Raw genomic sequence first — 21,367 nt, 5'->3', positions numbered from 1 at the left:
ATTCAAAATGAAAAAAATAAAAAAGTCAATGTAGAACACAATACAAGATTATTTAAAATTCTAAATAAAAATAGGGCATTTAACTATTTGCCACATTTAGATTTAGCGTTTAACCATTCACTACCCATATGCCAATGCCATGTGGTTTCTCTTGTGTCTATGACAAGTAAGTCTAGTAACAAATAATTAATTGTCACATTTAAAAGTGGCAAATGATTAAATATATCTTAAAAAATAGATTCCAAATTTTTTAAAAAGAGAAAAAATAAATGAGATATCAAGTTTTGGAATACAATTTAGAATAATAAAAGTTCAGAATAAAAATAAGGAATATTAGTAAACAATTCATCAAAAAACATAAATATTGCATATGATAATAAAGAGGGGTTATCAGGCAAAACATAAAAGAGTAGGGTCACGGTGGTTGATGGGACATCTAATCTAAATATACTATCTTCGTATCAGAATGTAGCTATTTCTAACACAGTAACTTGTCCCAAAATGAAGCTATGTCTCCACCTATACCTCATCCTCTCAACCAATCACAACCATTCTCCTTCACCTACTTTCTTTTTTCAACCAATCACACCCTTTTCTTCAATTATTCTCATCTACTTTCTTAATACTCGTGCCAACCTAAAAAATATCTATATTTTGGGATGGGGAAGTATGTGATTCTGTGGTGTGGTCCTTGTAAACTTTTATGAATGGTAAATTCGCAATGGTTTGTTTCAGGGGATAACGGGATATATGTTGATATATTGATATGGTGTGTGGATGATTTGTTATGTATTATAGAGCATATGATTTTAAAAGCATCTGTTTGTTTTATGCGGGAAGGGGGGATTCACGGGGATTAATTCACCGTATGAGGATGGGGATGGTAAAAGTTTTATCCCTATCATGATTGGTTGGGACAGGGTCGGTGAAATTTGAACCTCACATTGGCGAGGATGCAGGGAGCAACCTCTGATGGAAAATTTCCTGTTGCCATCTCTACCCCTAGCCCTAAGCGTGCCTCCTTGACAGACCCCGTCATGATGTGGTCCCCATTAGAGACTTAGGGTGTGCGTTCGTTTGAACAACAAATGAGAGTCTTCGTGACTTAGGGTCGTTTGAACAACAAATGAGAGTCTTCGATTTCTGTACACACATTTCCTGAACTACTAATAATATGTTTTTAGAAAAGCCATAAGAATGTTGCTCTAAAAATAATATTAATTTATTTTTAAAATTTTAAATAATTAATACTAAATTAATCATATGATAGTTGCTCACATTATTTTACATACTTTTTTTTCTCCTCTTAAACCTTCTATTTGTGCCTACCATAAGGCACAGGGAGGTGTCACGGCTGCGCCAGTTACCCACGCCACCGCCATCCCAAGTCATGGACAGAAGCCCAGAATGCACATATGTACGGGATTTAGGGGGTGTTTAGATGAGGCTAAAACACCCCCTAAATCCCGTCACATCGAATGTTTGACGTTAATTTGGAGTATTAAACATAGACTAATAAAAAAAACTAATTTCATAAATGAAAGCTAATCTGCGAAACGAATTTTTTAAGCCTAATTAATCCATAATTATGAAAAGTTTACTGTAGCATCACATTGTCAAATTATAGTGTAATTAGACTCAAAAGATTCGTCTCGCGAATTAGTCCAAGGTTATAGAATAGGTTTTATAATTAGTGTATGTTTAATACTCTAAATTAGTGTATAAATATCCGATGTGACAGGGACTTAAAGTCCCTGTTTTCCAAACATGCCCTTAGGCTGAGCCACATAGCTGGCCTGGCCTACTGACCGATGGAGCCATGGTGGCCTAGAAGAAGCTGCTGAACAAGAATTTAGCGTACTTCACTGATTTAATTTCCTCTTGTCGATCGAATGCATGCTTTCACATCGATAATAACCCGTGCTATTATATTATATTCTGACAAAAGAGGATTTACATATGTAAAAAAGAAAGATGTTTTATACTAGAGGAGTACTACACAACATGTTTAACGCTATCTAGGATATTTCGATCCATTTATGCCATGCATATATATACTTCCATCCATGACAATGGCTCTCAAACTAATTCATTGATTAAATCATTTGCATAGCCAATTGTTCATCGCAAATATTAATCATGACTGATTTCACAAACTATAATGTAACTTATATGTAACTTTCAAAAATCTCTCCGTAACATGTTATTTCAGTAAAATGGAGGTCGTGGGAACAAATTCTTTCACATATGTGTGTGCTATGATTTGTTTTCGTCCTCACCAAAACAAATCTTGTAATATATCTAACGATTCAAAATTATATGAAACTTACATATAAGTTACACTGTAGTTACATGCAAGTTACAGTGTAATTATAGTAATTACACTACGTTTGTACTATAATTACATCTGTCAAATTTTTAGGAGAAAATTTGTCGACAAATGTATAGGTGGTCTTTTTTTTTTGTCCGACCACGCCGCCACATGCACGTGCTAGGAGTAGTTTTTTAGATAATGTGCTAGGAGTAGTTAACGCGAGGTGAGGCAAATCGTTTGATTTGAAACTGTTGAAGCATGATTACTGCGTGATTAAGGCTAGTAATTCATTATTAATAGTTCTAATTTTTGTTTTTTTAATTAGGTGCCGCGATTAACGTCAGCACTCATATATGAAATCTTTCAACCCGTTTTTTAAAACTTTCAACTCAAAGCTTGAAAATTTCAACTCAAAATTTTTAAAACTTTCAACCTAAATGTGAAAACTTTCAACTTAAAATTTCAAAAACTTTGAGCTCCAAAATTCAAAAATTCCAATTCGTTTTTTAAAACTTTCAACTCAAATTTTTAAAACTTTCAATCTAAATTTAAAAACTTTCAACTTAAATTTTCAAAAACTTTCAACTCCAAAATTTTAAAACTTCCAATTCCAAATTTTAAAACTTTCAAGTCCAAAATTCAAAACTTTCAATTCCAAAATTCAAAAGTTTCAACTCAGAATTTAAAATTTAAAACCTCATGTTAACTATTTCCTCCATATTTTAATGTATGACGCCGTTGACCTTTTATCCATCGTTTGACCATTTGTCTTATTAAAAAAAAATTATGTATTTATTATTTATTTTATTGTGACTTAATTCATCATCAAATGTTCTTTAAGCATAACATAAATATTTTCATATTTGCGCAAAAATTTGGAATAAAACGAATGGTCAAACGTTGGTTAAAAAGTCAACGGCGTCATACATTAAAATACGGGAGGGAGTATTTATTAGCACTAACTAATCTTGTGATTAACACTAATCACATGATTAGTGTCAGCACGTGGGGGCATCGTACACGGGTTAATTGAATTCTTTTTTCTCGCTAACCAAAACAGGAAACTCACGAAAAAAAAAAACATCGAACTACCAATTTCTACGCGCGCGCGACTTGATCTTTCGGCGCGTGCGCGCGTATTAGAAGCCCCCATATATATATATATATATATATATATATATATATATATATATATATATATATATATATATATATATATATATATATATATATATATATATATATATATATATAGTAAATTTGTTTGGTGCTCCATGGTGCCCGGGCACCATTGTTGAAATTGAGTATATACCCAATTCAAATGAGCATGAAACTTTTTCAATTATTTAGGTATTAATATTAACTACTTTACTAACTAGTTGAAAGCAAGTTTGAACTGAATTTGAACTTGTTTTTGTTAGATTTTGATTCTAGGTATATAGCATCCATACATATAATTAGTTAGGTATGTAATCATGGATTGTGAAATAAAGTTAAGTTTGAGTTGTTTTGTTGATAGGTATAGGTATGAATCGAATTCTTATAACTAGGTATATACTCACAATTTGAAAATTTTGAAAAATTTGAGTGGTTTTGTGCATTTGAAACCATGGTGCCCGGGCACCATGGTGCCCCATATGAGTGTCCTATATATATATATATATATATATATATATATATATATATATATATATATATATATATATATATATATATATATATATATATATATATATATATATATATATATATATATATATATATATATATATATATATATATGACACTCATACTCATATGGGGCACCATGGTGCCCGGGCACCATTGTCTCTAATGCACAAAATCACTCAAAATTTTCAAAATTTCAAATTGTGAGTATATACCTAGTTATAATAATTCGATTCATACCTATACCTATCAACAAAACAACTCAAATTTAACTTTATTTCACAATCCATGATTACATACCTAACTAATTATATGTATAGATGCTATATACCTAGAATCAAAATCTAACAAAAACAAGTTCAAATTCAGTTCAAACTTGCTTTGAACTAGTTAGTAAAGTAGTTAATGTTAATACCTAAGTAATTGAAAAAGATTCATACTCATTTGAATTGGGTATATACTCAATTTCAACAATGGTGCCCGAGCACCATGGAGCACCAAACAAATTTAATATATATATATATATATATATATATATATATATATATATATATATATATATATATATATATATATATATATATATATATATATATTTCCAGTAATTTAATTACAATGTATCACTGACACATGGAAAACACGAATACCAACCTTACAATAATAAGTGGTGCTACAATACATAGCATATATCCTAGACAATGTCCGATATCATACTCCCTCCGTTTTGAGATGAGCACATATTTGACCGTTTGTCTTATTCAAAAACTTTTGTGAAATATGTAAAATTATATGCCTACATAAAAATATATTTAACAATGAATCAAATGATAGGAAAAGAATTAATAATTACTTAAATTTTTTAAATAAGACGAACGGTCAAATATGTTTAAAAAAGTAAACGACGTCAAACATTTTGAAACGGAGGGAGTATATATTTGTCCAGGTTTATTGGCTAGAATTAGGTTTTATTTAGGGTGGAGGGAGCTCCACATATAGATGACACTTAGGCCTTATTTAGTTGGAGAAAAGTTTTAGGTTTGGTTGTCACATCGGATATACGGACACATATTTGAAGTATTAAACGTAGTCTAATAACAAAACAAATTACAGACCCCGCTAGGAAACTGACGAATTTATTAAGCCTAATTAATCCATCATTAGCAAATATTTACTGTAGCACCACATTGTCAAATCATGACGCAATCAGGCTTAAAAGATTCGTCTCATAATTTACATGCAATCTGTGTAATTGATTTTTTTTCTACATTTAATACTCTACGCATGTGTCCAAATATTCGATGTAACAGTGTGAAAAATTTTGTTTTGGGAATTAAACAGGGCCTAAATGGTTGTAATGTGGGCCGCTTCCTGGCTCCAGATTGTACCCTAATAGTTTAGCTTTGATGTGTACATCTCGTGCCGGACCATTCGTCTTCTCCTTATCACCGTCGTTAGTATCAGCCGTCACCTCTATTTGCTGCTGCAACAATCAAATCATAGGTAACTAATTACTCTTTTCGATTCATAGTATTGTCGTTTGACCTTTTTTCTTGTTAAACATATTTAAGTTTAACCAAGTTTATAGGCAAATATAGTAGTATTTGCAATACAAAACAAACATGTTATCAAAATATATTTAATGTTAAATTTAATATATAAAACTAATTTAGTGCTGTAGATGTTGCTTTTTTTCTACTCCATCCATCCCAAAATATAAATTTTTTTAGCATAGTGACAAGTCAAATATTTTTAACTTTGACTATTAATAAAAAACCAATTAAAAAAGATCAATCAAGTAAAATTGATGCTACTATATTTATTATTAAACAATCTATCAGAATATGCAACTTTTTTAAAAAATATCTTACTTTTATAGATATTATTAGTCAAAGTAGCATCTTGAGTCCAAATATGCTTATATTTTAGACAAAGGAATTATAAATTTAGCCAAATATAAAAAACTTTTACTAAGAAAAAAGTCAAACTGACATGAAACATGAGCGAGTAACTATATGAAACATGAGCAACTAATTAAGTTGCTCGTCAATTACTTCTTCCTCCCATGTAAATATTTGGCTTTTACCCCATAGAGTCAGTCAAACTTTTATATTTCTGGCATCGATAATTTCTCAAACGCTTACTTTACGGACAAAACAATAGTAGCAAACATATACTCTTTGTCTAAAAAAATACTATTATATATAATTGCATAAATTTATTGTATTTTGCAAGCTTGTTCTAGTATATATAACTTAATTTATGTATACACACTACTGTTATAATTTATATTAAATATAATTTTGTTATATTTAATAGAACGCATATGCTATCGTATATAATATTATATTCTCATGATAGTATATATATGAGTAAATACATTGCATTGACTTACTGGAGCACCGTGGTTGTCGCAGGATGACGGAGGAGAGGCACCGGCGGCAGCGTCGCCGCCGGAGTTCTCCTTCTGGATCAGCTCGTCTTCTAGGGCTCCGGCGGCGTGGTCGGCGGCGGACTTCTCGCCCGCGGCCGCGTTGTGCTTGAGACTGCGGCTACCGTTGCTGCCGCCCAGGAATGGAGAAGAACAGGCTAGACGAATCGCGCTGCCGGCGCCAGGGACGGGGAGGCGGTGAGCGTGAGCCGGGCGGCGGCGGCGGCGAGCGTGCACAAGCTGCTGCTTGCCGGCGCCGGCGGCCACCGTCGAGACGTCGAGGCGAGCGAGCGCCGGGCGGGCCGCCATGGATGAGCTAGCTAGCTAGTTCGCTATGGCTGCTCAGCAACTATGAGAAGCGCTCTATTTATAGCCTGCCTGCATGTCGTTAAACAACAACGACTAGATTAATTAATTTGCATGTTGTATATATATGTTTAACTTGAAAGTTTGGCACCGTAAAAAGTAAATTATAGGTCCCGGCCTATATCTTTTCGTTTAGACATATTTAAATGTATATATAGGTATCTTAATGGTAATCTCGGGTGGTATATATTACTCCCTCCGTTCCAAAATATAATCATTTCTAGCTATAAATCTGGACATCCGTCCCAAAATATAAGCATTAAATTCTAGCTATGAAACTGGATAAATATGTCCAAATTCAATTGATTATATTTTAGGACGGATGGAGTTATATCAATAGAAGTACATGGACCATTGATTATGAGTTCTACGTACTCCCCCGTAAAAAAAAAGCCCAACATTTGATAGGATGGGATATGGATTGGATATTTTCTAATATAATGAATCTGAACCGTCTTTGTTGTTCTATAAAACACATCCCATGCATCATATCATATATAGCTAGGTTGTCTTTTTATCGACAGAGGGAGTATGTACTATTGCTAGGAAAAAATATTATTCATGCTATTGATTTGAGTTGAGGTGTAGTATAAATAGAATAAACTATTGGATTATAAAAAAAGATGAATAGTTATCAATGGATTCCATTTTAAAACATCGCATGATTCAAATGTGACAGGTTCCCCTTTTAGTTGTACTAGCAATTCATTTATACTACACAAGTAACTAAATTTTGAACGCGTGGTTAGATTATATCCTAGTCTCTCCATAAAAAAAACTCAACTTGAAAGGGGATGCGACATAAAATGAATCTGGACAATCATTTGTCTAGATTCATTGTATTCCCCCTCCTAGGTTAGGTATTTTTTACGGAGGAAGTACATCATATATAGCCTTTTTAGACTCGCACATTTGTTCAAATATCATCGTACATGTAATGTTCTATTACGTCACAAATTTATTCGAATTTTATATGTCATTCCAAATTAATTTGGAGCCCTAAATCACTTGGCTATGTCGAATTTTTTATTCAATGTTCACCGAATTTTAATTAAAGTTCGACATGATGATTGAAGTGGTTTATGAATCTGAATGTTGGATGATATATATAAATTTCCGCTGGGGCTAACATTTCAGCCCAAAATGAGATTGCACACCGGTTTACCTTTAATTTCTTAGCATATGATTTTCTTTTGCCACTACTAATATAATATAGTGAATCCACACCAGAGACGACACACAACAGACTTAGCTTGTTTGAAGTCAAATTTTTGTATTATTTGACACAAGTTTCATGTTAAATTAAACAATGCACTATTCAAACATATTGATTTGGGCATATCTATTTGCACCGTGACCTTTCTTCGTACTACACCAATTAGAAGGAACTAGTCGGTAATTAACCCATTAGTACACAGTTTTGCTGTACTATGTACCTAATTAAGTCATTCAATCCGCAGCTAGTTTTGGTCACCTATATCTAACTAACGGTGATGTATGTAAAAATTTGACGGATCTATTTATTAGTCTAATCCAATCATAGTGACATGAACTCACAATAATTAATTAGCACTTAAAATGTCATCTAAGTTATAACCCAAGCGAGACCACTCGTCTTATTAAAAAAAATTTATGCAAATAAAAAAAATAAAAAATTGTGCTTAAAGTACTTTGGATAATAAAGTAACAAAAAAAATAATAATTCCAAAAAAAAATTAATAAGACGAGTGGTTAAACAGAGCAAACAAAAACTCAAAATCCCTTATATTATGGGATGGAGGGAGTAAAAGATAGCACATCTAAATTATAATCTGGATGAAAAAAAAACCATTTGGGTAGCTTTTTGTTCTCGGAGAATCTACAGCTACCATAAGCTCCCCAAACAAGTCCCAAATCCTTACTTAAGCAGGGAGATTCTGACAGCTGCTGCTCCTCTTTCAGAATTTCCAACTCACTCAAACAATCCAGATTCTAACCTAGATTCACTACTAAAAAAATGATTTTTCATGGCACTTTTCTTTTATATTTTCAGATAAACTAAAAATAGTGCCGCCAGTGAAAATAACGTTTATTTTTACCAATGAAAACCACATAATCTTTACTGGTAGATGACATACGCATCTACCAGTGAAAATCGATGATTAAGTTGTCCACCGGTGAAAATCAATTTTATAAAAATATGTACTTTTACCTAAATTTTTCATAAAAAGTCAAATGAAAATAAAGTTTAGTTGAAAACTTTTATGTTTGAGGTTATTTAGAGTTCAAAATATTCGTTTTAAGATTCAAAATATATTTTACAAAATTTCAGATATATGATTCAAATAATCTCTAATGGACACATGATCCTTGTCAAAGTTGAGCTCAACGAGATCTACAACTTTGTAGTTCATGACATGTTTTCATTTGGAATTATTTAGAGAGGCAAATAAGTATTTTAAGTTTTAAACAATGGAAATCAAAACAATTAATAGCATTCTGAATATACAAAATAAGTGCTTCATAGTTGAGATGGTAATGTAATATATATGTGTGTAGAGAAAGGACTTGAGATCGAATACTACAAACCACACATTTGTGAATTTAATCCCAAAAATGCCTAAATTGTCAATTAGGATGTGTAGTTGTGTTATAGATACCCGATAAAAATCAAAATATTTTTTTCATTTTATTTTCGCACCGGAAAAATCAAAATGATAAAGTGGAAATCAATTTTCGTTGGTGTATGTGTTATGTCACATGTCAGCAAAAATCATTTTCACTGGTGGTTGGATGCTGTCAATGAAGATCATTGATTTTCACTGACCGTTAAAGTTGGCGGAACGTCTAGCTGCCAAGAAAAATATGTTTTAGCCAACAGAAAAAAAATATGTTTTTTAGTAGTGATTTTGAGAATTATAGAATTTATAATTGTATGAACCAGGTAATAATCGAAAAGCCAGAAGCTGAACAACTCAGCCTTTTCTTGATTCTCAACTAGCTAGTTGCTTCCCGAAATCTGAAGCTCGACTAAATAGGGCGTAAATTTACCTCAAGCATGATACATAATCAGGCAGAAGTCCAATACCATTCAACAAGTCCACTTGGCGTTGCAAGTGTGTAAGCGTGTTAACTAGCTCAAGTGTGGAGAAGACACTAAGCTCGCTAATAGGCGATGAATCAAATAATATATATATCTTCGACGATGAACATGTCAACATGACCTTATGTCCTTATAAAGTTGCAAGTGTAGACCTAATCTTAATTATTAGCCAAGTCAACCGAAAAATACCAATGAAAACATTTACATTTTAACTTAAATTACGAATCACACCCTGCCGACTAATGAAGACATGCTTCCACATCAACACGCGCGTGGTTACACACACAAAGCTACAAATAATACTACCAGCTAGCTTGCTATAGTGTGTGAACTTTGACAGGCAATTGCTGATCGTGTCTTAGTCATGACTCACTTTTACGACTACGAATCATCTTCTCGTATTAGTCTCCTAAAACAGGAGTTAGAGATGTCGGACATGTTTTACAGCAATACCTCAAATGATATTCTGTGTGCTTGTAAATATGCGAAAAAAAATATTCAAGATGCAATTATTTCACATATACATATATAATACTCCCTCCGATTTTTCAATGTTGGTTGCGGTTGATTTTAAACATATGTTTTACCATTCATCTTATTAAAAATATATATAATTATCATTTATTTATTGTGATTTTTTATCATTACAAATAAATTAAGACCTTAGGTCATTGGTGCCTGTTCCATAACCGACACCCTTGAGATGCATTGGCTCAATTCGAGCTGATGCTTTGAGCTAAGAACTTAATCTCAAATCATCACAAATCTAACCAAAACTAAATCTCAATCCAATCAAAATCATCCTAAAATAAATCACAGGACAAGAGACAATCCAATCGAAAATCACAAAATAAATCACACAGGAGATGACAGGAGAGGGAGGGGCGAGCGAGAGGCCACCCACATTAATTAGGTAAAAGGTAATTTAGGGTTCAATTATTAGGAATACACAATTTGAAAATAAAAATAACTGAAATTCAAAATGAAAAACAACCAGTATTGACAGGACGATGCATGTAGAACGAGACTAATAAAAATTAAGAATAAAAAGTAAAATAAATTCCGAATTTATAAAAAATAGAAAAACTGAGTTCATGTACGAATACAATTGTGAAATAAGAGACATTCATAACGAAAAATAAGAAATATTAAAAAGAATACTCCATGTAGAACACAATACCAGATTAATTAAAATAAAAAAATAAAATAATTTTCAAAATTAGAAAAATTAAAAAAATAAGAGTTCAAGTATTAATATAATTTATAAATACTAAAAATCAGAATATAAATAAGGAATATAAATAGAAGAGACCATTTAAGAATCCAACACAAAATTAATTATAATAAAAATAAAATAAATGTTGAAATAAGAAAAAAAGAGAGAGAGTTCTAGTAGGAATAAAATTTAGAAATAAAAAAACCGTAATAAAAATAAGTGATGAAAGAACAGTCGATGTAGAGTACAATACAAGATTATTTAAAATTCAGGATAAAAATAAAATAAATCCCCATTTTTTAGAATAAAAAAAATGAGAGTTAATGTTGGAATATAATTTTAAAATAATAAAAGTTCATAATAAAAATATTTAAAAAGTTCATATATAACCTAAATGTGAAAAGTAACAATAATGAGGGGACAACGGGTAAGCCGGAAAGGAGTAGGGTTGCGACGGTTGATGGCACATCTAATCTAAAAACAAATGCTCAATGACAATTAGGTTTGATTTTTTTTAAATCCCAATGACTATTAATAAGAGGGCAGCGGGCACAACGTGACGAAGTAGGGTCGCGGTTGACATGAGGTCGATAGGACTTCTAGAGAATAATAAAAGAAACTCAATAATTATCATGTTCGATTTTTAAAATCTCAATGATAATAAAAGGGGATAGAATGAGCTGTAAAAGAAGTGCCATGGTGGCTTTGGTGAGACTTCTAAAAGTACAAAAACAGAACCTAACTATAAAAAGACTACAAAGGTCTGATATTTGAAGATTTTATGGAGAATATGGAGAGGATAAATTAATAGATGTTATGTCGGACCGGGCAAGTAAATAATTAGGCGGCAATTCGGCAAAGGTCCTAGGGATGATGTTTGGTGTGACTTTTAAAAACTGTAAAATTAGAAATTCCATTAAAATCCTAAGACAACGCCTAAGACAACGGGATGACTGGATGCATATTTTAAAAAAAAATAAAAAATCGTGAGTAAAAAAATGTAGATAATATTATATGGTTGTTAGCTGCGCAATTGTGTGGGCCACCCATCTAGCTGCAATAATATTGTAGTACATAATCCGATTAATTTTTTGTTGAAAATTAGTAACAAAATAATCGAAATGATATGTGGTAGTTCAAGCTTTCAAATTGGTCCGATTCCGCGCGGGAGTTCGGACGACCACGACGACATAATAACAGTAGTAGAGAGATTAAACACGGGATAATCCTCCCTAACACGGCTCCTAATCGGATTCGATTCAACGCGCGTCACTAGCATATAATCACCCGCCCGGATTAGCGACGCATAATTAATCCGTCTACGTAGGATTTTGCACACGATTAACATCTAGCATTATCGCCAACGATTTGCGATTTGATCGTCGTCTCGTCTCGATCTCCGGCGAAATCAACCTACGGCCATGGCGGCGGCGGCCGCCGGCGGCGACGCAGAGGAGGAGAAGCAGCAGCAGTCGCCGTCGTCGTCTACGTTCGAGAGGCTGCACGGCGAGCTCGTCAGGGAGGCCGGGGAGCTCGCGGCGTCGTGCGGCGCCGACGTCACCGTGCTGGCCGTCCCCCCCGCGCGCTCCTCCTCCTTCGCCGGCGGCGGCGTCACCCGCTTCGTCGGCGGCGGTGGCGGCGCCGCCGCGGTGCCCCGACCGGAGGAGGTCGCGAGCATGGGTCCCGATGAGGTCGTCGCGCTCGACGAGCGGCTGCGATCGCTCAGGCTCCTCGTGATGCGGAGGATCAAGGCGGAACAAGAGAAGGCGGCGACGAAGCCATGACGTGTTAATTAGCTAGGTTGATTGTTTGATTCTAGGTGTATATATTGTCACATGTCATGATTAAATTTGTGTTGTTCCAATATTAAAACAACAGGTCAAAATTTCTACAAGTAAGAACATACTTGTGTAATTCTCCAAAAAAAAAAAAACATACTTGTGTGTGTCAATGTGTCATACAGCGTTTAATCTTTCGATTTGTACGTATCGGAGGTGCCGATATTTTTTTTTAGATAATGTAATATAATATCTCGGCCTTTGCTCAAAAAGAACTACAGCCAATTATTATAAAGATCCACTCCAGAAGAGAGTGTAGTTCAAGACAAATTGAACACCCCAAACAAGAGAAGAGAGGACCCAAACTGAGAAAAGCAAAACAAAATGTGGAGCTAGAAGGCCTCGTCAAGGACTAGGACTGAAGTTTGAAGCCCATGCATAGACCAATGACAATATCCTTGCATGAAGAGGTTTCTTCAAAGCGGTGCCCGCAAGGAGGATGCGACGTGGATCGCTGCCACCGCTCGTTCGGAACCGAAGCAAAGTTTTTACCCGGAGAATATGGTAGGGAAAGGAAAGGGGTATGCTAAAACAACGCCTCCAAGGAGGGGAACAACGCCAAACGGCGTCGCCGTTGTCAGCCAGCCAAATGGCTTGGCAAGGCTTTCGCCCACGATTCCATATGCAAACCCACACCACCAATCCGCACAAGAAGGATCGTCATCGGTCAACAACATTATCCCTTCAGCGATTCGGCCAAGGCACCGCCCACAGTTGTTCCCGCCGTCGATGGCGCGCCCGCACCCGGACTCCTCCTTCCCCGCCGCCAGACCCCTTCCCCGCCTCCACATACCGCCGCCGCCGACGACGCACCGTCAGCCGGATGATAGCCTTCAACCATTGCCGCCATAGGTACCATCGTCGACAGCCGATATGATGAGTACTTCACTTCATCGGATACGCACGTGGCTTCACACGTTTCAATGATTGTTTTAAGTCCAAGTCCAGTTCGGTCTCCAGGGAAAGCACTGACTACAAACGGACTAGTGTCTTCATGCCAACTTTGATTTGGGTGATCTTGGACTTGATGAAAAAATTATCTCGCTACCTTTCAAACGTATCCGGTCTCATATCCAAATTCATTTTTGAGTCAACGGAAATTGTCAAAACAAGACAGTGTTGTTGCTAAAATAGAACTTGGGCCTTGGAACCTGTAATAAATAAGCCTATCTCGGAAGTTTCTATTTTCCTCTATCTATGTACGCCCTCTACAACATTTGGGTTTTATTTAGTTGAATTTCACCAAGTGTCATTCATCTTGTCTCTAGTCCTCACTCGATTAGTCGACGACTACAGATTCAGAGCCCTCAATAGTTGGTGTGTTGATTTGCCGGGTCGATTAGATCTACCACTTTAATCTCAACTATTTCTTTGTGCGTAATCACCTATATGCAATATTTAGATTGCATCTTATCTCGTTATTGTAGTGTTCTCTTATTTGCATTGCAGGGATCATCAACCGTGCGTCATAGTTGGTACGACATCATTTGTGGTGTAGTGATTGCACGGCGTCCTGGACTTGTTCTGTTGGTTGGTAGCCACATCGCAAACGTCGCACTCGATCAAAGCGAGAGTTATCCCCTCACCAGAAAATCGGGCCACGAGATAGATCGTCATCACGATATACCGAAAATTTAAACAAATTTTAATCAAACTTAAACAAAATGTTGCTAAATTTACAAAAAGAAAGTGAAAAAATTAAAAATGTCCGGTTTTTTTTTTGACCCGAATGGGTGGGCACGACAGCTGTGTCTAGTGCGAGTATATAAGCATAAATGTAATAGGGAGAGGTATCGAATTTGAAAACACAAAACTATTCCCTAGCTAATTAATACATCTCAGTTCTTTTCACTTCTTTTCAAATCAATCTACTAACTATGTCCTATAATAATTATATTTCTATTATTTGAATTTGTTACAAAATACTTATCACAATAAAGTACTAATGGTTTCATTAATCACTTCTCATTTAAGTTTCTCTCTATTTTATCCTTAATTATCCTTCCACCCTTATCTATACAGTATTTAATAAGGGTATTATATGTAGTTTTTTTGGTTAAATCTTAATATATACTAAACAACCTACAATTACCATTTATATAAGACGGAGATAGTGAATTCCTTCCTCGGTACATTAGCTGCTTTCTATTCGGTTTACCTGCTCAACTGGGCCTGTAGAAATACGGCCCATAAACTCACCCTCCTCAATTTCCCTCTTACATTTTGCCTAAATACGACCAAAAAATAGTCAACACTATTTTTCTTATGCAAATCTTAATCAACACTAAATCCTAACCCTAATCCTACTCGGTTTATTAGTCTCAAACTCAATGCTTAGTCATCTCGGATTTTAACGCCACCAAGCTAATATAATCACCAGATTAGCGGCCGCTTAATCCGTAATCCCGTCTCGATTTTGAGGTTTTTGTTAGCGATTTGGCGCCACTCGCGAAATTAGCCGAGCGATTTCGATCTCGTCGTGTTCTAGAACGCACCCGGCCATGGCAGCGGCCGCCGGCGGCGGAGGCGGAGGCGGCGGAGAGAGCCAGCAGCAGCTGTTCGAGAGGCTGCACGGCGAGCTGGTCAGGGAAGCTGAGGACGTGGCGGCGGCGTCGTTCGGCGCCGACATCACCGTGCTGGCCGTCTCCCCGCGCTCCGGCGAGCCGCGCGTCAGCCGCTTCCACGGCGGCGGCGGCGGCGCCGGCGGCGAGGAGTTGGAGCGGGCGGTGGGCGTCAGCACGGAGGAGATCGCGCGCATGGGTCGGGATGAGGTGGCGGCGCTGCTGGAGAGGCTGCGGCTACTTCGGATGGTCGTGCTGCGGAGGATGGTGGTCCAGAGGCAGAGGAGACGGCGACTCCGGCGGCAGCGGCCGGCGGCGCCGCCGCGGAGCATCATGGTCGTCCAGAAAAGACGACGGCGGCGGCAGATCTGCTAGCTATAGGTCGTCTGAAATGGTTGATTATTTGGTTCTAGTAGGTGTATTAATTGTGCCATGATCTATAATTCATTGTGTAAATAACAACGATTGATCGATATTATGATTGAATTTGTGTGTTAGGGCAAGTACATAGGTAGAGTCTCTACTTTAATTAAAGACTATCACGTTACAATATTTAAGATAATACGGTCTCTAACCATTAATGTACCAAAATACTTTTTTACTGGTCACCTTTCCTTTATTATACTCAATGCAACGAAAAATTTCCTAATAAATGCTAAGAGTCGACTCTATGCCGTTGTCATGCGTAGCAATTATCTTTCTATTTCCTTCTTCCTCTCTCTTTCACGTCACCAAATATGTTTGCATGATAATAGAGAGACCGCTAATAAAGACCATTATACATGCCCTGGTCAAATCATCAGGTCTGGTCTCTTCTACTCCCTCCAATTAATGCCTCCATTTCATATTATAAGATGTTTTAGTCTCATCATGTTTTAGATTCACTGATATCCATATAAATTTGAACATATATATATGAATTACATATATGAATACATGAATGAATCTAATTTTCCACGCAAAAAAAAAAGAATGAATCTAATCTAAAACTAAAACCGTTGTAGAATGTGAAACAGACTCATGGTGTATAGCAGTGTATGTGCGTATGCGTTTCATGGGTTCCTAATGACAAGGCATATCTAACCCTCGTTGGGATTGGAAAAACAACGGTTGTGGCACTAGCTCGAAGATGAGAGGATTGGCCTTAAGGGTGTAAGTGGATCAACCACAAATCCATTCAGGCTAAATATACTCATTTACTTAATCTATAAGTAGGTTTGTGGCTATCCCTTAACTAGTCTGGTTGACACCATCAAGATGGATGGCGTGTGGTGCTTTGGGGTGGGGCCGGACAAGTGGCAAGAGTGACCAAGCTGAATGAGAGTGGAATTAGGCATATAAATAGCAACATATATAATTCTTAGGGCAATCCTGGGTCCTGACCATTTAAAACTCAAACCATCGTAGAATGTGAAACAGAGACCTATGAATAGCAAGCCAACATGCATGATAGTAAGTTGAAAGTAGTTTTTTTTATTATTATTATTTGGCGTGCATTCCTCTTTTTTTTTTTCGCCGACGATGGCGTGGCCTCTGTCTATTACGAAAAAAAAAAATAATGCTAGTGAAAATTAGCCAGCAAGTAGAAAATGCTACCACGAGTATTCATCACCCAGTCTCTATGGCAACATTGGCTCCACTACCGATCTCTCGTGTATTCTTCGCCCCGTTCGACTTTACTCAAGACGAAGACACATATAACCAGAAATCCCGCCATTAGCACATAATTAACTAGTGTTTTTTTGCGACATAATTAATTGAGTGTTAATTATTCTAAACTTAAAAAAATAATGTATCTAATATTTTTTAGCAACTTCCATATAAAAAAGAAGTTTCACACGAAATACACCATTTAACCGTTTGAAAAACTTGCAAACTGAAATTGAGACAAGATTTGTATCTTACTCAGAAAATATACGTATATGTATTATCATCCGCGTGTAATCATAAAAAACTAAAACAAGTTCATACTATCGAATGAACAAAAATACTACCTCGTTTCATATTATAAGTCGTTTTCTAAGACAAACTTCTTTATATTTAAGCAAATTTATAGAAAAATATAGCAATATTTTCAACACAAAACAAAAAAATATCAAAAGATGTGCAACATTAGATGTAATGAAATAAATTGGTGCTATAAATGTTACTACATTTTATATAAATTTGGTCAAACTAAAAAAACCTATAATATGAAACTTAAGGAGTAGAAAAGACCGAAATTTTACCTCCTATGCTTTTCGATTTTGCTATATATTTATCGATAATTTTTTTCTAAAAAATTGACTGATGTAAATATAGTGCAATCTTAATGTATTTACATTGTAATTTGCATGTAAATACAATGTAGTTTTAAACCGTTCGATTTGCTTTAAAAATCGTGCAAGGGAGGAAGGCAAAAAATCACAACCCACTGTTAACGACCAAAGTTGGTAAGATATGAACCAGGTTCGACAATAGAGTCGAAGCGGATTCGGCAATGAGATGGATTCGAAGAACAGAGTATGCATCGGCTGCGAAGGCATCGGCTGGAGTGTGCATCGGCTGAGATGGATCGGATAGAAGACAGCCGATACAGCCGATAGAGATGAAGCAACCGATTCCGACAGTAGTGGCTTCAAGGCTGTTTCTAGAATCAATCGACGTGCTTCACAAGGATTACCACGATGGAGATAAAGCTCTTAGATAGGCAATTGTATCTATTAATTAGGATATCTTATGTAATTTCCTTAGAGATATGTTTGGGCAAAAGTCTGCCGCAAAGACTTATGGTATCTTAGAGTTTGTTAGAGATAAGAATCGTGTCCGGCAAGGACATATTTTGTATCTCGGGTATAAATATGACCCGAACCCATGTAATCAAACAACACATGTTCAATAACAAATTCGGCGCATCGCCACCCTTTTATTCTATTTTGACGAGTTCTTGCTTTCGGATTGAGTTGCATCGATTCGATCTTCAACTAGAGGTAAACTTGTCATGGTGGCTTGCGTTCTCGGGATTAGTGCTTCCATCTTTATGACACTCTAATCTTGTTTATGTAATTCGTCGAGTTATCATATGTACTATATAATCTTTGTTAGTTTCGTTACATAACTTGTCATCGGCTGGTTTTTACTGTTAGAAAGTAGCCGATAGAGTTAAATCTCGTTATTGATCTAGATTATATCGTATGTCTACCATCTCTCAGAGATTTTCATCATCTTGTTTAGATCTTACAGTTATTTTATATGCTTAATGCTGCATTGGTTAAGTTCGATCTATTAAGTTTTATCTATAGTTGTGATATCTAGCTTGTTTTATGATCATCTATAGAGATAGCATCGGAGTTTCAGCCGATCTTACCTAATTTAGCTATTCTAATATCATATGCTTAATTGTTATGCTAAATCTGCCCTTTATATTAAGATCTTGTTGCTTTAAAGTTATATTAAGTTCTTATTTGATATATCTTGCTTGTTTCGATATCTTAGTATAGAGTAGTATCGGAGTACTAGCCGATACATGCTAAATCTATCTGATCGGCTATGCTATAAACATCCATATAATCTTTGCTTTAACGTATATTTCGACTTAAGTGATTCATACTGTCTCGGCATGACGGCCGATCTATCCCAATCACTTAGTTTAAGTATACATCGAAGTAAAAACTGTATGTTGTTAATATCTACAGCCGATCGAGTAGATTTAGTTTTATTTTATCTATTAATCATTGCCGATCGATTCCAACATGACATCGGCTCAAAGATAAATGATATGTCATTGGCACCTAGCCGATCGGCTATCGTTTATGGATTTAACCGCAGTTTTTCTTGTCTTTATTCTTATTGATTGCAGAATCAAATCAACAGGCACGCTCACGAACCTAAAGGCGAGATTTTGGACTTGCACAGGAGTTAAGCAGATCTTCCAGGCCAGTGTGTGTTTTTCACATCAACGCATATGTGAGGGTATTCGGTACTATTACTTATGTTTTCACTGAAATAGCATGCCACCTAGGGAATTTCAAAAGTTACGACATAGTTACATACAAGTTACAACGTAATTAGAACATGATTGTACAAATTTTTCAGTTGAAATTTAACGATAACTGTATAGCTAGTCCAAGGTTTAATATTTCGGTTTAGTGTTTTGTATCGGTGGTGGCCGAAATACCGAAATTTTAAAAATTTCGATCCAAAACTATATGAAATTTTGAATAAAATTTGAACAAAATATTACCAAATTCATGAAAAAATGAAAAAAAATTCGGCTGAAATAATATGGTATGGTGAAGGGTGGGAGGGGGGGGTCCGATAGAACCGAATTTTCGAAATTTCGATCCGAAATTGTGAACCCTGAGCTAGTCAGTCCCATCCTTTTTCATGCAAAGTGATAAGAATGGCATGGGCGCGGCAAACGCGGGCGGTCCCAAGCTCCGGGCGATCGACGAGCCGCCAAAACCGCGGGGCGGCAGCTCATGTCTCGCCTCGCCGCGCACATGACATTGATAATAACACCGTCGTCAGCGCTACCCAAATTCCCCCAAGGCGCCGCAACGTTCCCCGACGCCGGCCGGCCGCCCACGGCCCTCGCGCGCATGGGCGGCTTCGCTCCCCACCCCGTCGTCGTCCCCACCGCCGCCATGGACGGGACCAGCAGCGTTAGCGCGCGGACGGCCTCGTCTCTGTCGTCGTCGTCGTCGTCGCTCGACGACGGCGGCCGTGGCCGGCCTCCGCCGGCCGGGTCGACGCTGGAGCTGCCGTCGCGGAAGCACTACCGGTACCCTTCCCGGTCGGCGAGGCTGTTCCAGAAGCTGCGCCGCTCGCTCCCGCTGCTGACGCTGGCGCCGCGGTGCGGCCGGATGCAGGTCGGCTCGGCGAGCGAGGTCGCCGCGGCGGCGGCGTCCGGCGGAGGAGGAGGAGGAGCAGCCGACTCGCACCTGATGTCGCACGTCGTGTCGTCGTTCTCCGGCGCGGCGCGGCCGATGCGGCGGGTGACGGGGACGCTGTTCGGCCACCGCAAGGGCCGCGTCGCGCTGGCGCTGCAGGAGACGCCGCGCTGCCTGCCCACCCTCGTCATCGAGCTCGCGATCCAGACGAACGCGCTGCTCCGGGAGCTCGCCAACCCCGCCGGCGCGCGCATCGTCCTGGAGACCGAGCGCCGCGCGCCATCCACGGACGCCGCCGCCGGCAAGCACCGGAGGGCGCCGCCGCTGCTGGACGTGGCGGCGTGGACCATGTTCTGCAACGGGAGGAAGACCGGGCTCGCGGTGCGGCGGGAGGCGACGGACGACGACCTCGCGGTGCTGGAGACGCTGCGCCCCGTCTCCATGGGCGCCGGCGTGCTCCCCGCCTCCAACAGGTCGTCGTCGTCGTCGTCTCAGTCGCCGGAGAAGGGGGCGGCGGCGGCGGACGACGAGGTGGCCTACATGCGCGGCTGCTTCGACCACTTCGTCGGCTCGCGCGACTCCGAGTCGCTCTACATGATCGCGCCCCAGGGCGGCGGCACCGGCCCGGAGCTCGCCATCTTCTTCGTCAGGCTATGACCACCACCACCACCTACTCGCCGGCTCGCCGGCGATGCACCGATCAATCCATCGCCACCGCCATCGCGCGCGCCATGCAAAGCAAGACGAAGGGCGCGTCGTGATTCGTGCAGCCCTCTTGACGGCCTCGAGATTCGTGAGGAGCAGGCGAGCCACCTCGACTCCCTACGTCAGAGATGGCTTAGCTTAAATTTAATCATCTGATTAAGCACTAATCTTGTGCTCTTAGTGGGTGATTAGGTTGTGAGGAGGTCATTGCATAAATCGGGTTTAATGGTGGTGCCCAACACCTCATTGCACACACAATCTAGTGGAGTACGGAGAAAATTATATTAATTAATTAAGTTGCTTGCTTTTGCTTTCTTC

The 21,367-nt window shown here is 37.9% G+C and overlaps 1 protein-coding gene across 1 annotated transcript; it reads left to right on the top strand.

Moving 5' to 3' along the window:
• Window positions 1-19,880: 19,880 nt before the first annotated feature.
• LOC4344776 (protein MIZU-KUSSEI 1) lies at window positions 19,881-21,367 on the top strand. Its single transcript, XM_015794014.3, has one exon. It carries the CDS (start codon window positions 19,934-19,936, stop codon window positions 20,999-21,001), a length of 1,068 nt encoding a protein of 355 aa, XP_015649500.2. The 5' UTR covers window positions 19,881-19,933; the 3' UTR covers window positions 21,002-21,367.

Source organism: Oryza sativa, chromosome 8 (genome assembly GCF_034140825.1).
Source record: "Oryza sativa Japonica Group chromosome 8, ASM3414082v1".
NCBI classification, from domain to species: Eukaryota; Viridiplantae; Streptophyta; class Magnoliopsida; order Poales; family Poaceae; genus Oryza; species Oryza sativa.
This window is presented reverse-complemented; position numbering and strand designations above follow the sequence as displayed.

Bases quoted from the DNA above. Each gene is read 5' to 3' on its own strand.
- LOC4344776 (XM_015794014.3), top strand. From the start codon at position 19,934: ATGTCTCGCCTCGCCGCGCACATGACATTGATAATAACACCGTCGTCA.